This window comes from Haemorhous mexicanus, chromosome 4 (genome assembly GCF_027477595.1).
Source record: "Haemorhous mexicanus isolate bHaeMex1 chromosome 4, bHaeMex1.pri, whole genome shotgun sequence".
NCBI lineage: Eukaryota > Metazoa > Chordata > Aves > Passeriformes > Fringillidae > Haemorhous > Haemorhous mexicanus.
Window position 1 is genome coordinate 31,576,985 of NC_082344.1, and position 16,363 is coordinate 31,593,347.

General features: G+C 43.8%; 2 protein-coding genes across 7 annotated transcripts in view; both read right to left on the minus strand.

Moving 5' to 3' along the window:
* SLC20A2 (solute carrier family 20 member 2) overlaps positions 1-12,867 on the minus strand; it is a 56,836-nt gene extending 43,969 nt beyond the window's left edge. For 2 of the 3 annotated variants that reach the window (XM_059844283.1, XM_059844282.1), the window contains exon 1: positions 12,717-12,867. The gene's annotated coding sequence lies outside the window, so the exon portion shown is untranslated. The remainder of the gene's footprint in view (positions 1-12,716) is intronic. The other variant, XM_059844280.1, reaches the window with a different exon arrangement.
* SMIM19 (small integral membrane protein 19) lies at positions 1,302-15,917 on the minus strand. 4 transcript variants are annotated; one of them, XM_059844291.1, is made up of 3 exons: positions 15,738-15,917; positions 15,501-15,625; positions 1,302-2,875 (listed from the first exon to the last, which is right to left on the minus strand). In XM_059844291.1, the coding sequence occupies exons 1-3, from the start codon at positions 15,902-15,904 to the stop codon at positions 2,823-2,825; spliced, it is 345 nt and encodes a 114-aa protein (XP_059700274.1). In that variant the 5' UTR covers positions 15,905-15,917; the 3' UTR covers positions 1,302-2,822. The 4 variants fall into 4 exon arrangements, with proteins under 4 accessions (XP_059700274.1, XP_059700273.1, XP_059700269.1 ...); XM_059844290.1 differs by having other exon boundaries at positions 1,302-2,881; XM_059844286.1 differs by lacking the exon at positions 1,302-2,875 and adding an exon at positions 13,409-14,317.
* Between the last annotated feature and the right edge of the window lie 446 nt (positions 15,918-16,363).

The window sequence follows — 16,363 nt, forward strand, 5'->3', positions numbered from 1 at the left end:
GACACAGACCTCTCTGCTCCACACAAACACTGCGAGAAGAGACACACCACTGCAAGGAAGGGTGCAAATTCCTGAATCAGCTGAAAAAATCAAGCAGAGAAGGAGAAAATAACCCCCAAAAATAAATAAAATTAAGTCTATGGCAGCCACGCACGACAATCACACCGTGTCAAGAGTCCTCTGAAATATGGAAGAACATGCAGAGTACATTTCTTGCAAGACCTGGAAAGGATCAAAGTCTATCTCTGTCATACTGATAAGGAAAATTTACCCACTGTTAGCCATAAAACAAATGAGCAAGTAGATAATCATATAAACAAAAAACACTGAATACACAGGCAAAAAGAATATAAAGTATTTTTTCCTTTAAGGAAGTAATTAAGGAACCTATAATTAATAAAAAATGGTTTCTTGTCACCAAGACCTTCAGAAGTCACATAAATAATTTCCTGTTCCATCTCTTCTACACATAAATTAAAAAGGGGAAAATTAATTATGCCATTTCTTCAACTATCAATCAGTTTCTCCACTTTGAATTAAGCAGATATTTAATTAAATCCAATTAATAAAATTATGTGAGGAAAAAAGTTGCTCTGAAACAGTGGAATACATTACTCCCAAAATGGGCTTAATATTTCAATCAACACTGTCTCCAAGCCTTTAACCGGTATCTTTCACAATTTGATTTTTTCTTTAAAACTTCAGCAGGCATGAAGATATCTTAACCATTTAATTTAATACTAATAGCTAAATAGATTACAATAAATTTGGTCTATACTACAAGTTTGTTTCTTTCAAATCCAAAGTACTATGGTTTTACAAGAAAAACAATCTTTTCAGTTTTAAAAATTTGTCAGTTAAGCAAAAAGTATTTTCCATTCTCCAAAGTAATCCAGAACCTGGACTGTATTATTCACTAATGTACTTTCCATCTGGGACACGCTGATGGGATGCACTAATCATATGTGAAATTCAGGGGCGCAAAAGACCATTCTCTACTTGCAAACATTATCATCAATTACTGAAAAATCTATTTAAAATTGGAAAAAAAATTCCAAACTCATCCACTGGCTACTCTAATCTTGGGATTCTGCTTTGACTGAGTGTCTCTAAGGTTTATTCAGAAAACAGATTAATTGCACAGACTCGAATGCAGAGTTCTTCATAAAGTCTTCCACAAGAACATGCAGGAACCCATACTGAGTGTGCCTCATGGGCCAACACCATGAAAGAAGTAACGCTGGGAGAAATACTAGGTGAACACAGGGGTACAGGTAACACGAAGAAAACAAATGTGCAGATTTACTTGTTCCAGTCAACAACAGTAGCTAAAGTTTATTGATTTCAGTTTCAGCAGCTAAAAATCCAAGAAAACATTCTTATATGATACAGACAATACTATCCCATATTCAAATTTCTATCAAAGTAATAAAATAGGCTAGGATTTTCTCACAGTCATTGCAATTTACTTATCAATTAGTACAATAAAACCTATTTTAAAAGGTAAATATTATAAAGATCAAATAGTTTTTGTATCCCTTTGTGATGCAGAAGCTTGATTATATGGAAATATCTAAGTAAAGAGACTGAAAAAATATAACTGGAAAAATATAACTACATAAATAGCTGGACACATTCTCAGCCACTGCCTCTCAACTGTTCCCTTTATATCCACTGTAAAACTATTTCCAACACACTAATCACATCTATTCGGAAGAAACTAAAATTATATGATTTCAAACTATTTTCATTAAAAAACCCAGTCCTTTAACAACTGCTTTTACTCTTCTATCTAATTATATACTCTTAAAGGCCAAATATTCAGTCAGTATACAAAAATAACCATAGCCTTTTATTAAGGATAAGACACCAGATAGGAGTTCGTAAGAAAAATAAAGATGTTCTTTGCCTGCCACTACCAGCAATACTTTTCAATACAGGAAAACACATTTACTTTTAAAATTTTAAATACATATACATCAAAGTCTTAATAACTTTGTATCAGAGACTTACTACAATCAAATCTGTGCGCAGCATCATTAAGTTGCTGGACTGCATGGCCAGTACTTCCTTCGAGATACTTCCCAGCACAGCTAAGATGTTCAAAAACTATCTCTCCAAAAAGCTCTCTCCTGACTAAGTAATCTGCGCTTATAACCCTACAACCCTGGCAAGAAATCTTACCTAGAACATTTTTCTGATCAACAGTCAGATAGAAAAGATAAAATTGATTGATATTTGATTCTGGCATCTGCCTAAGGACACCATAAGAACAATACATTATAAGGTTACTCAAATTAGAGGGCTAGCACTATTTGTTTTTCTTTTACCTATGCACCTGTCGTCATACTTTCTATGCAAAGGCTGTTTATTAAACTTAAGCAAAACCCCTAACTTCCTATTTTGTAATGGTCTGAGCTTTTCCATATTCAAAGTATGTTTCAACAAGAAAAACCCCAAATTGATTTCAAGTACAAAGCAGCGGCTATCTCATCCACAAATGAAAACTACAGCGATGTTCTGCTCTTCCTAAAACAAGCTTGAAGCCACGATTATATTAAAGACACAGATGTGAGGGGATTTTTCAACTTCCAAACAGACATGCAAACAAAGTATTACAGTTCAGGGGTGCAGGTAAATGAATAAGCAAGAAAACTACGTGACGTTTGTGCAGCGTCCTCTCAAATCCTGCAATCCCTTCTAGAAAGTCTGGGTCTACATCTCCCTCTTCTTTACTCATGTTCTTCTCGCATGGCTTGGTCTCAGAAACTTTCCATGCCTGTAACGGAAACTTGAGCCAACTTCTTAAATGTATGATTTCTTCATCTCCACTCATCATCCACTTCTGTTTCTGAGAAGCTCCTCATCATGACACCTGTATCTCAAGAAGCAAAACAGGAAACATCACAGGGATGAAGCAATGAAAGATGAATAATAATATGCCTCTGTGTCTTTAATAAAATCCCAACTTTCATTCAAGTTCCTTTTAGGAAATCAGAGTTCCTTTGACAAGCGCAAAGCTTACAAACCTAGTTTGGCAAAACATCGCGTGCCAAAAACGGGGTAACCAATCTCCCAATCTGCACCTCCTGCACAATGAGCAGGAGAAATCCTGTACCAGCTAGCCTTACACACTGTGGAAAATATGACCTGGTGCCAAGCTTGCAGAACTAGTCTGCGGCAGGCAGCTCAACTAAAAGAAACTGCTGACCCATCTGCTGACTTACCCGCTACTGAAAACAATGCCAGTTATCTTTACCCAGGACTCACTTGTCCAAGTAGAGCTCTAGCCCATGAGTTAGATGAAAAACAAAGATGTGAGTAAGCCTCTCCTCTACTTTTCCCATTGCTCCCTAATCTGCACAACCTCCATAGCACACAGTTTGTGGTTTTATATACTTATCAGGTACAAGAGAAGACAAAGCTTTCTCTGCATTACAGCAGCTTAACTACAAGGTGACAAAGCCTAAGGTATTTTCAACCCACCATAAAATTTGATGTTGGGGTGGAGGGCACTTGCCTTTTTCTGCCATCCAAAACTTGGGGTCAAGCAGGCCCAAAGCCAAGAGCAGAAATGTTTAGAGTCTAACAACAAAACAGCAAAGGGATGACTCATCTGCAAAAGGGAGACACAACCCTCTTGTGTCCAAAGATGCAACTTAAACCATCTGCCTGCTTTATGTTTCTGCCTGAATGCTGAATAAGGGGGTACAGGAGAATTATTTCTGCAGCCTCCCCAGCCATGAAGCCTTCAGAGCAGATAAGCAGGCACCAAAACCATTCTGCCAGCCAGCTCTCAGTGAAAAAGAAGCATGAAAGCCATTTTATCTCTCCCTTTTAGGGTTAAGGCCATATTTAAAGAAACATTAGCATGAAAACCTCTTTGTACTAGAAGCAGAGCAGACCCTACATCTTATCAGCCATCACCTAAACTTCTCAGAGTTCCACATCCCATCTAAAATCCTTCTTTATTCTGCAAAAACAGTTGACAGCAACGTGTTCCATATGCATGAATCAGAAAGACAGTGTAGTCCTTTCCCAACTCCTCCCTGTGAAACAGGGCTCATTTTGGCTTTCTTACAGCAGAAATGAGGGACAGCTGTAGGGACAGAGTCCCACCAGAGCACAAAGTTTTGGCTTTGCTTCTTGCACATCACAGTCAAGAAGATAACTGTACCTTAGACAGTCAAAGCAAGAAGCCCTCTGAGAGCGCTCTGGCTATTGCAGGAAAAACATCTTTTAAGTAGCTGGACAGAAATGTATTTGCTGTGCTGGGATTACATGTCAAAGAAAAATACATATTCCCCCAATTCTGAACTCTTGATTAAGTCCTTACCCTCAAAAGTGCTCAGAAGGCAAACACTCCTGAAAGCTCGTGCCTCAGGGATCATGCCTGCTACTGAGACATGCTACTGCCTACTCAGGAAAGGTAAATATCACAGATTTCAAGAGCTTAAAAGCTTTCAAGAGCACTAAAGCTGAGGCAATCACAGATGTCCAGCTGTCAGGACATCCAGAATTATTTTATAATATATATACCATCCAATTATTTTATACCACAGTGATTCTTAATCTTTTATCGCGATGATCACTGTATACAAGAAGCAGAAACCATAATTTTACTGTTCCATAGTCATCATAACTCCATATTCTTTCTGAGCAGCAGAAATTACCTGAGGACAAGTAATTCAATCTGTTATTGACATCTTCACTTGTTAATCAGATGTCTACAGTCAGCTTATACACCATACAGGCTACAAGACATCCAGGCTGCTCACTGTTGCATGCAGAAAGAGCACTGCAGGAAAAGGTTAATAGTTGTCCAAAAGGTCTGATGCTGGCTGCCACCTGAAACAACCGAGGAATTTTCAGTTTTCTTTTGAAGAGACAATTTACTGGCAGGCTGGTACTTCTAACTTTGATCTTCCTTCCTTCCAACACCAGCAGAAGCTCAGTAACAGAAGTTCTGAAGCTTTGTAGCTCAGTAACAAAACACAGAAACCTCCCAGAATGTTAACTCAATAACAGTATTTTGGCAAGGAAGCCTTCCCCTTGTACCTTGGGGAAAATCTTAAAAGATTAAACAGTGCATGTTTTAAAAGTACACACGCCTCAATTATTTGGTGTAACTCTTCATTCACCTAATTGCTTTGAGAGAAAAAAAAAATTCTTCAGTAACTTGCTTGAAAGACTGAAAGTGTTCCTTGTTTCCCAAAGAAACAATGGTTATACAACCCCACTGATTGTTCCATGCACAGAAATGTAAACTATAAGGCCAATTTCAACCTAATCTTATGCAAAAGCTAGGAGATTTCAGAGGTGCTTAATTCCTACAGCAGACTTGCAAAGGAAGCAACCAAGGCAGATCCCTGAGCAAAAGGTCTGGTTCTCAAACATCAGGGAGACAGCATGTTTTGATTAAATATACCCAAGAACTAACTACAAGGCAGTGAAAAGCTGCTCAGACACTGCTGTGGGGAAAATCAGGGATGCTAACAGCACCCTGTGTAATGGAAAGAGAGAAAGAAGGAAAAATGTGTAAGGTACGGCAGCACCACCAAAACCAAGAGAGCTGCAGGAAAGATTTATCTTCCCTAGTTCAGCTGCTCACAGAGCTACCTTTGAATCTATGGAGCAGTACAGCAATGCCTTATGAGCCCATCACATCTTCCATCTCTATGTGGGCTGCTGCTGACATGTCAACAGGCAATTCTCAGGATGCATTAAAGGCACTTGGACAACAGCTGTCCTGTTTCACCAATGGGAATCTGGAAAAGCAGACATACACTGCAGCACAGGTGGCCTCAGAAACCCCCCCCCCAAAAAAATGCTTTTCAAACCCTTTCAACGAGATCCTACCCAGGCAGGGTAAGCTAAGCACTGGCACAACAGGTCAGACTGCTGGTCCATTTGTTTGAGAATCCTGCCTCCTGTGATCAGGACCAGATGCTACAGAAGGTAGAACAGTTCAGGTAGTGAGCAATGATGTAATTCCCCCAAAAGGGAAATTCCTTCCTGACCTCATCAATAAACATGAAGGTTTATGTGCTTAATTTATTTTTAATCCTATTTACAGCAACTCTGGACATTGTCATTATATATATAAATGCCCAAGTCTGCTTGGAATCCGAGTAAACTTTTGCTCTCAGTAATATTGTGTGGTGTATTTATGCCTAATGTCATTTAAATATCCCTTTGTTCTTGCACTATGGGAAGTAGCATAGCATTAACCACCTCTGCTCCCCTTCCAAGAGCTCCAGCCTGCCTTGCATAAATTTCCATGCCACACTATGCCCTGTGACAGGACACAATCTGAGGATCTTCAAGGAAATTACTGAGCAACTTCTATCAGATATCTAGCAACATTTAAGCTACACTTCTGGGATCTGCAGGAAAGTTGGCAGTTGCACCAAGACTTCAGCAGGCCCTACCTTCTTCTAGATCTTGCAAGCTCACTTTCATGTCGTTTTCCACTCCAGGGATGCCACCCTCATAAGCAAGATGCTTTGCTCTATGTTGTGCACTTTGAAACCCCCCGTCAAGATTCTGATAAATTTACTTAGAACAGAGAGTTGTACAGGAACCTCTCTGAACAAAGAACTGCCCTCTCATCTCCATAACTGAATAAAGAAAAACAGGGCCCAACCATGCAACACCAATCCCATTTTGCTCTTGGCTGATGCTCTTGTGGGCTGCAGGTTCCCCTGCGCAATAACTTTAGCCTATGCTGCTGCTTTGGTTCCTCATGGATGAGCTCATGGCACATTCATCATGATTATTGTGCCAAGTACTTATTAAAGCTCCAGTGCTCTCTGCTGGTTCTGCTTACACAATTTATCCATCAATGGATAAAGCCACACCTTCATTCAACAAAAGCTTGGTGGGGAAAAAAAATATGTATGCAAGCAGCAGACAAGAAAGGGAGACTCTTAAAGCACACTTGACGTTCTGAATCCTCTTGTCTCCCCGAAACACAGACCTGCTTTCAGTCATTACTTGGGCTGCATTTTCTTCTCCAAGCCTTTGAAGCTAAAACTTTGGACTCCAGGCCACAGGTTCTCAGTCCAAAGTCTTCAGAAAATAAAGAGAGAAAGGCTGGTGTCTCATGGGAAGATGGCCTCCCAAGGAGATGACAGAGTTTTTACAGCATCTGTGAGAAATACCACACAGTCATCACTGTTTGACCACAAATGTTGTGATTATGGGCTTGGAACTGGTGAGTTATGGTAAGAGAATACTTCTTTGCCTCAACCAAAATGAAAATTACACCATTTCATCTCTCTTTAGAACAACCTTCAGGCGAGCAAGGGGGTGAGAGAAAAAGCCTGTTCCAGCTTATGGTTCAGAAACAAATGAAGTTCTTTAATGATCAAAACAGCACTAACAGAACTGGTAAAAGGCCCCACTTTGTCAACAGTTACCTCATTAAATAATCCAAACATATGCAACTTTTTTCTCTATTTGAGTATCAGAGACTGATTAGTCAATAAAGACTCATAATGGCAGTAAAATTGTCCTTCTGCATATTTCTCAAGGACCTCTCCATGCCGTTTAATAGTTACACAGGTCTTAGAAACTCTGTTTCAGAGCAAGGATCTTGATGGCTTCTTTCCAAGAGGTCATAAAGGTTTTCCTGTTCTTCTGTCTCACATGTGTAAAGGCAATACACTGAGCTGGGTACTTGTACGATGATCTTGGGCAATGCTGAAAGAGTGGTCCAAGCCACAAGGCTCAGAGCACTGCCATACCAGCACCGCCAGGACCTCGGATCAGCCAGGGAGTGGTTTGCCTTTGGCATTCCAGAATGTGCTGAGGTTGAAAGGGAAGACAATAATGATACAGAACAATTCTCCCATCAGCAGTGGCAAAAGTAATCTCAGAGGCACAGAGTGCAATGCTTTCACCACTTTGGGGTCATTACTGACTTTGAAGTCAAAAAGAAGTGATATTTTCTGTTTGTCACACACAAAAGCAGACTTAGGGTAAGGAGACTTTTTTAACGGACTCAACTCAGGTATTTTTGGTTGCTAGAATTCTCAATCTGATGTGATAAAATTAGCTTTAAATAAATGTACAATACAAGCAGTACATACTTTGCCTAAGAAAAAATCTGCTGGCCACTTACAGATCATGTGAACCCAGTTATTTAGCTGAGCTAAAAACATCAATTATTCCGAGCCTTATCTGACTGTAGATTTGGATCTGTTAACAACAGCACTGCCACATATCAAAACCCATGACAACCCACACCTCTTTTAGGAAAGCGAGGAAAAGTTCCTGCAAACAATGGTTTCTGCTACTTAACAACACAGTCATGAAGAAAAGAAGTAAGACTGAAAAACCTGCATCTTTGCCTCTCTCCTTCCAACCTTTCCCTGAAAAAGCAACTCTTCCTCTTCTGTCAGTCCACACTTCCTTCCATATTACAGCAGAAAGAAATGGGCTGTCTTCAACTACCACTCCCTGATGTCCACCAACCAAAGCCATGGAAGATGATAATCTCTTTTTTTTTTCCCCTCTACAAGGTTTTCATCAACCAGTACAAGTTCTGCTCTGTTCTTTCAACCAGCGTCACAGAACCTGGCTCTGTATTGCTTATCACCATGATCCAAGCAACAGCAAAATAGTCTCTCAAACATACCTAGTGCTCAGTGCTGGGTAAAGTTCACAGCAGCTGTTTAAGTCCCAGAAAGACATCTGAGAGAAGCGCCATAAATAACGACATCACATGGAGTCTCCCATTGCACAACCCACATACATCTTCCCTGCTCAGGAATTCACGCCTCGCACCCTTCGCTGTCACTCAAGAGCATTTACAAACCATGTTTCCAAGATGATCCAGAGGATATTTTGGAAAGTAATACAGCCCTCCTGTTGGCTGAGTCTTTCAAAATACCTGTTCTACTCCATTACGAAAATGACAAATGTTGCTACCATCTTATCAAAACCATGGTCTTTCTCAGGAGCAAGCTGCAGATCCACCTGTGCACTTTATACATCGTGGATGTCCAAAGCCAGTTCCAGCAAGTCTGACAGCCTGGCAGAAACTGAAGGGGACTACTCCTTCGCAGACTCAGGATCTAAGTTCTTCTTCAGATATGCAAATGTAAAGTATTTCCTCAGACTACAGTTTCAGTAAACGCCAAATCTGAACAGCCCCCTTTCAAGATTAATTCATTTCACTGCTAGATTAAAATTAAACCAAATTATCTTAAAACACCTCATTCCTAGGCATCTGCAAGGGGAGAATCACTTTTCGAAGCAGTGCCTAGATATAATTTTATAAAAATGAGATTTTTTTTTTTTTTCCTGGAGTTTTGCCACAAATTGCCTTTGAGGGCTTGGTTCAGAAATTCCAAAGTTAGTTTATTGTTTTTCATATTGAGAACTAATTCCTTTTAGCAATTCTGTTAATCTTGGAGTTTGAAGTTATTTTTATTAAAGTAACGCCCAGAGTTTAGATATTCCATAAAAAGATCAGGAATTATTTTTATTAAAGTAACACCCAAAGCTTAGACATTTCTTTCAAAAATAAGGCGAAGCACCTTCATTCTTAAAAAGGTTCTTAGTCTTTTCAATGCAAACACAGATTTCAGAAAGATAGCTGAGCACTGTGAAGTTTTATCAGCCATTTTTTATCAGAGACTTGAGGAAAAAAGTAATTAAGGCAGGATTTTTCTGCCTAAAAAAATCGTGAGCCTTTTGCTCCTAACAGTACGTGTCTCTTTTTTTTTCTTCTCTTCTTGCCTTCTGTTAAGAAGAAGAAGAAGCACCAATTTCTACTCCCTGATGCCAGATTTCTCATGAGACATTTGTGCTGGCTCTGGGCTGCTCTGCCAGCAGTCAGGACCTCTGGTCATCCTCTATATCTCTCCCTTAGCCAGCAGGGAGGCCCCTCGACCCAGGCAATGCCAACTTCTGGTAGAGCTTGTTAGACTACAAAAAACTGGATCATAGCCCATCTCATGCCACAACAGATACGGGGCTGCAAAGTGAAGGATCTTACCTCCATTCTCGAGGGCCTGAGGCACTGAAACCTTCTGCTCTTCAGCAGCACCCCTGTCTCAAGGACAAAACTGAGTGCTGCCTTTTGTTTGAGTGACTACGTTCATAAAGAACACCCAGGTTCCTTACCATGACTAAAGCACAGTTTAAGTGTTTGGAGGGGAAAGGAAATGCCTTTTGATCACTACTTCTGATCTGGAGCATAAGCAACCATGACTGAAGACTCCACTTTGTCAGCAAGCCTCCTCCAATTGCTGTTGCTCTTTAGGCATAACAGGCCATAGACATCATAGATTTAATAACAACTTTTCTAACAACGTGCTGCTTCCCTGTTGAAGAAGGCACGCAATGACATTTTCAATTTCTTTAATGCAGAAATTAGGGCTGGGGCAAAATCTTTTCAGTTCCTCCAAAAGAGATGTTAAGTTGCAACATCCCCACCTTTCTCCCTGCAGCGTGTATAATTTCAGCTTGCTCAATAGCATGGGCACTCCTGAGTTCAGGAGGACTTTAAAAGGAGCGATTAAAGCTCACGGAAGTAAGCTAACATGAATAAACTGCCCAGGCAACAGGGAAACATTCCAGAGCCCTGTGCTGTCACCAGGCTTTTGGCCAATGCTGCTTAATCATATATGCAAAACATAAATTACAGAAAGATTCATCACTGGTTAGAATATTCACAATTAATAATTTTGCATTGCACTGAAGAAGCTTCCCTGCGAACTGTCCTCAGACAAAAGCACTGGGATCTTCTCCCCATTCTCAGAGCTTCTACCGGCATCATCAGTACTAGTGGTACAGCAAAGGCTTCCTCTGTGGGTCTTGTCAATGGGTCAAGCAGTTTTGGAAGGGAAGTCTGAGAGCAAGTTTAGGACCACTCAAGCATCACTCTGCTGAAATTCCTAAATCCTGTGGCTGGCTAGAAGGCATCATGGCAGCTGCTGCAGGATATGTTCTCATCTGGGCTCGGCTTGCACATACCAGTTCATACTATCCGGGCATGTAACATTGGACTGAAACTCAAAATGCTCGTGGCACAGGGGAGGATATTTTCACTACAAGGCCCTCAGAGTTTACAACGTCTTCTTTAAACACAGACATACTCATAGCTCAAATATTTAAGATCCTCTTGAGCCTTGTCATAGAATTTATACAGCTTTATCAAAAAACCTTTGATCTTCTATGCAGTGCTGAGTAAAAAACCTAGCCAGCCACATTTTGGGTTACGAGGAGAGAGATGACTTTTCCACCACTTAACAGAAGATTATAGTTTTCACATAAGATTATAGAGGCATGATTGTAATGCCATCTGAAGAATGTAGTTACAAAGCTGCTGACATTCAGCAGCTCACATGGAGACAACAGAGTGGTCAGAGTCTCAAAAACTTTGGAGTTATAATTGAGAGCAGTTGTTAATGACTTTCTGCAGTATCTTACAGATGTAAAGTTTTAACTGCTTAGAAAGCCTTTCTTCACATTCTTCATGTGATCAGACGCCACTAAATCTACACATCATAACAGCTTTTTAAACAGTATTGGGTAAGCTAGAAACAGTTCCCTCTGTACAGCATTCTCAAAAATAAATGTAACTGAAGATAACTTTGGCCCAATTTTTGTTAGGTCATAAACTTTCCCCATCTGAGACATCCAAAGTTCTGCATTAACTAAGTTCCATGAGAGTTTGAGAATCTGCTCTCGTGCATGCCTATAAGCCTGACTACTAAAAATGGATGCAAAAACAAAAATAAAAATCTATTGTCTCTCTACCCTATCTGTCTTTGCTTTATGAATTAACAGGTAAAAATCAGTGCAGATGTTTAAGGTAAAATTTCAAAAGCTGACTACACCTTCTGTCCCAACACATACTTGTACTGTACAGTGGAAAACATAAACGCCCCTGCAGAACAGGGTATAGTTTCACTGGGACAGAACTCCCGTGGCTGCACTTGCCGGGAAAACAAACCACGACCTGCCCTTTGCTCATGGCTCAAGCAGCACACTTCGAACACCCTAGCACACGCAAAAGGCACAGGCCTTAGAAAACCTTTTGCTTTTGGTACTTCTCCTTACAAGCTTTTTGTTCTGGACAAGTAAGTTTGAGATGCTCCTGCCACCGCCCCAGGTCCATGAATACAAACGAAGCCGCAAGCTGCTCCAGATTTCTAAGCCCTTCACGGTGCTTTCAGCTAAGCTGAGAGGCAAACCGTGAAATGATTATCTGCAGCCCGAAAGACGGCTGTGCTGGGTAAGCGGGAGGACGCGGGTTCATTCTCTGCCACGCCGCTCCATTGAAGCGAGCGGCGCCGCAGCGGGGGCTGCGGCGGGCAGCGGCGCCGGCGGAGAAGCGCCATTGGAAAGGCTCCGTTCCCTGCCTGCCCGCCCGGGTGGGCAGGGCCGGTGGGAAGTAGGGAGGGCTCAGCTGTCCGGACCCCATGCGGGACATCGCTGCGGAGCCCGCGGAACGAACGCCGGCACGGGACACGCGGGGAGCGCTCCCGCGGAGGACGGCCGTACCGGCCCGGCGGCGGCACCAAGCCCTCCCGCGGGAATGGAGCCGGACCCGGCCACCCCTTCCCCGCCCCCGACCGTGCTTTCTCCTCGGGCGGCCCCTTCCCGCCTCGCCATGGCCCTCGGCGAGGCGCCCCATGCCCTCCCCTCGGCGCGGACGGGGCGGGGGGCAGCGGGGGCTCAGGCGGCGCGGCCCCACTCACCGCCCGGCGGGCGCCTCCGGCCTCCGAGCAGCAGCGGCGGCGGCAGCGGCAGCAGCGGGAGCCGGCGCGTCCCGGAGACGGAAGCGCCGGAGGAAGTGAGGTCGCGCGAAGGGGAAGCGGCGCCGTTTCCGGGAGGTGGACGCGGTCCGAAGGTTTCCCCCGCGCACGGAGAGCTCTGCCGGGCGTGGATCTCTGTGCCTCGCAAACCCCGCCGAATGACGGGGATGCGCTGCGGAGCGGGGTCATCACACGGGCACAGTAACGTGGGGAGGACACGGCACCGGCGGCCCCGCGGCCGCTAGCCCTCGGCCCCGCGGAATGACCCCGCTGTTTTCCGCGGTTCCTTACAGCGAGGAAGCTGTTACAGGGGGCCACCCTTCACCCAAAGGAGCCTTTCCATGGGGCAAACCCCTCCTGCCACTGTCAGTTCGGCCCAGGTCACGTTTTACAGTCCCTACAGACACTGAAGTACAGATCATTTCAAAATAGTAAAATTTGATGCTCAAAGCCAAGTTTCTTAATATCCAAATGTAACCGCAGTGGTGCTCACCGCTGCTCCAAGACTTAATAGATTTCAGCACAGAATAGGTGAAAACCTCTGGACAGAAACTCCCAGCACTGTGCTGGTTGTTCACCGCTTGGCCAACTCAATTTGCGTAACCTTAGGAATTACAGCATGATACGTCTCCAAATAGTTTTCATTATTAGATGCTTTTATTAAAAAGTAATTTCTGCAGAATCCTTTCAATTATCTGATTTTGAGATTTACCTAGAAAGAAAAAGTAACTGCAGTGTGAAGTCTCTTTTGGACAAGCTATGACCTGCTTATACCGATTTTTACAGACAGACTCATTATTTACAGCAATTTGACTAAATTAAGCTAACCACCTTTGCTATTAACATTAGAGTAGTGGCTTTAAGTGTCTTCTAGATGTGTAGTTCACTGTGTACTTCTCAAAGTTTCTCCAGGAAAGGTTCACAGTATTGCATACACAACTCCCAAATAAACAGAGAGCAGAATTTTCTGCGCTACCACCAGTGACACTTTGGGCTCTCAAAGCTTCACCTCCACCAGGCAGTATGGCCACAGTGCCTTCATTCACACTTACTGACTGTATTCAGCAAGTTCAACATCTCATCATCAGGGAACACCAGGCTTTCCAGGCAGACAGGTACTGCCTTGCTTTCTCCAGGGTGCTGTTGTCAGAGAAGGTAGGAGCTGATTTCCAAGGTGCTAGCAGAGAAAAATAATTTCAGACACTGCTAAGACTGCACTTCCCTACCCTCAGGTTCCTCTGAGCAGGTCTGCCCTGTGCTGGGTACTTTCATGTTGAATGTTCCAGTGGGCACTTGCTTTACCTCACAAGGGCTCAGAGAAAAGCTACAAAGAACAAACTTTTAGGGACAGTTCCCTCCCTTTCCCCCTTGCCTTCAGCTATGTGTCAATTAAAAAGCATTGAAAATAGCTCCACATTGACTCTTAAAATCAGCACTGGATATATGTCCTAAATTCCTACAGAACTGTGGGCTTCATTCCACTGAGAGCTGTACACTTTCAGTCTGTTTTGGTGGCTGCTGCTGCTGCTGTTCATACTTCCTTGCTGAAAAAAAGAAACACCAATCAACACCAATTATACAATTTATTTTATATTATCATTACTATTAGTGTATTATTTATTACATACATGTATATATATATATATGTACACACATATGTTTATATATATATATTCATGTAACTATGACGACAATCCAGAAACAGACATAGCATCAGAGAACCTAATTTCAGCCACACAAGGGGAAGTTTCAGTCACCATGTGGAACTAACCTTTGGTGTATGGCCTTATAAATGCTGAACAGTAGAGTCATAGCAAAATGTCAGTGAATCAATGACAGAGAACTATGATTTCATTCGTGTTCTTTTATTAAAATAAAAATAAATAAATAAAAGGCTATGGCTTCAGCAGTTTTATTAGCGATGACCTGAACAGCTCAACAGTCACAAGGCTGATGTCCACATTTCTCATCTCCTCCACAATATACAAGCCACAAGCTAACAATTACACTGACTTCAAAATGAATCTGGTTAGCAAGGCAAAGGGAGATCAAAGAGCTGTATGCAGTGGTACAAACACCATCAGCAAATGCCAGCAGGCATTCCACTGTAGGAAGAACATCCAATTTTGTTCCTACAGAATGCAATGGCCTGGTGTAAGAATCTTTACATCAAGTCTTTGCATTTAAAAGGTGGTTTCAGATCACTATGGGGTTTTTTGCGGTATTTCCTCTAGGCATGCCTGTAGGGCAGATGTGAAGCCAGGCTGTGTTTCTCTGAATTGGACCACTGGAATATCAGGGGCAAGGGGCTCTTTCCTGCCTCCATCCTGATCATCAGCATTGAGATCGGAGCAGCAACACTTGTTGGTACAGTAAAATTCTAATTCATTTTCAATTTATGTGGTTGTCTTACTCATGATTCCACAGTCCTCTCAACTTTTACAAATCCGTCCAGGTTTTCACAACACCCAGGCCTTCCTAGCTCCTTCAAAGTGTAACATGGGATTCGTTTTGACATGTGCTTTAGGATAATTGCACAGCCGCTCCCTCGCTCCGTACTTCCTCACGCAACAGTCCTGCGGCCCGGGCTGCTGCCGAGGCCCTGCTCCTCAGAGGGTGCCAAAGGACCGGGGGCGTTCCCGCGGCGCAAGGCTCGAGGCCGCCCCTTTAGGGACGGCCCCCAGCAGCCCGCAGGCCCGGGGGATCCCCGTTATGCCTCCAACTTACCGATGGAGTACATCTCCAGCTGCTGCCGCAAGCGGATCTTCTTCATGCTGTCGTAGAAGTTGGGCTCGGGCGGCGTCTCGGCGGCCGGGGGCAAGGTGAAGATGCGCATGATCCTCCTCTTGTTCCTGCGAGCAGGAGGGGGGCGCGGCGGTGAGGGCGCGGCGGTAAGGGCGCTCGCCCCTCCACGTGAGGGCCCCGCGGGAGCCACCGCCCCGCCCCACCCGGGCCGCCTCTCACCGCCGCGCGTAGACGAGGAGGGCGAGGCTGGCCAGCACCACCAGCAGGTACACGTTGGTGGCCTCGTTCCACGCTTCGTGCACCGAGTAGTCGATGGCGCCGCCGTCGCCCAGCGCCGCCGAGGCGCCGCCACCGCCGCCCGCCCCGCCAGCCCCAGCCGCCGCCATGGGGAGCGCGGCCGGCAGGGGCGGCCCCGCGGCCCCGGGAAGTGACGTCAGGGCGGTGCCGGGCGCCATGGCGGGGGGGCTCCGAGGGGCGTCGAGCGTCGTAGTTAGCGCTGACAGTCGTAATTAGCAAACTGCGCCGGGGAACACTAATGTCGCTGTTTGCCAAAATGTATACACAGGAAAAAAGTTGTAATAGTCGGCGCGCCGGGTTTGTGGGGCGCCACCTGGGCTTGTGCACTCTGAAATAAATCACAGAATCAGAATCAGTGAGGCTGGAAAAGAGCTCTGAGACCATCGAGTCCAGTCTGTGACCGAACACCTTGTCAACCAGACAAGTGCCACATCCAGCCTTTCCTTAAACACCTCGGGGAGCATGACTCCACCACCTCCCTGGGCTGCCCATTCCAGTGTCAAATCACACTTTCAGTGAAGAAATTCCTCCTAATGTCCAACCTAAAC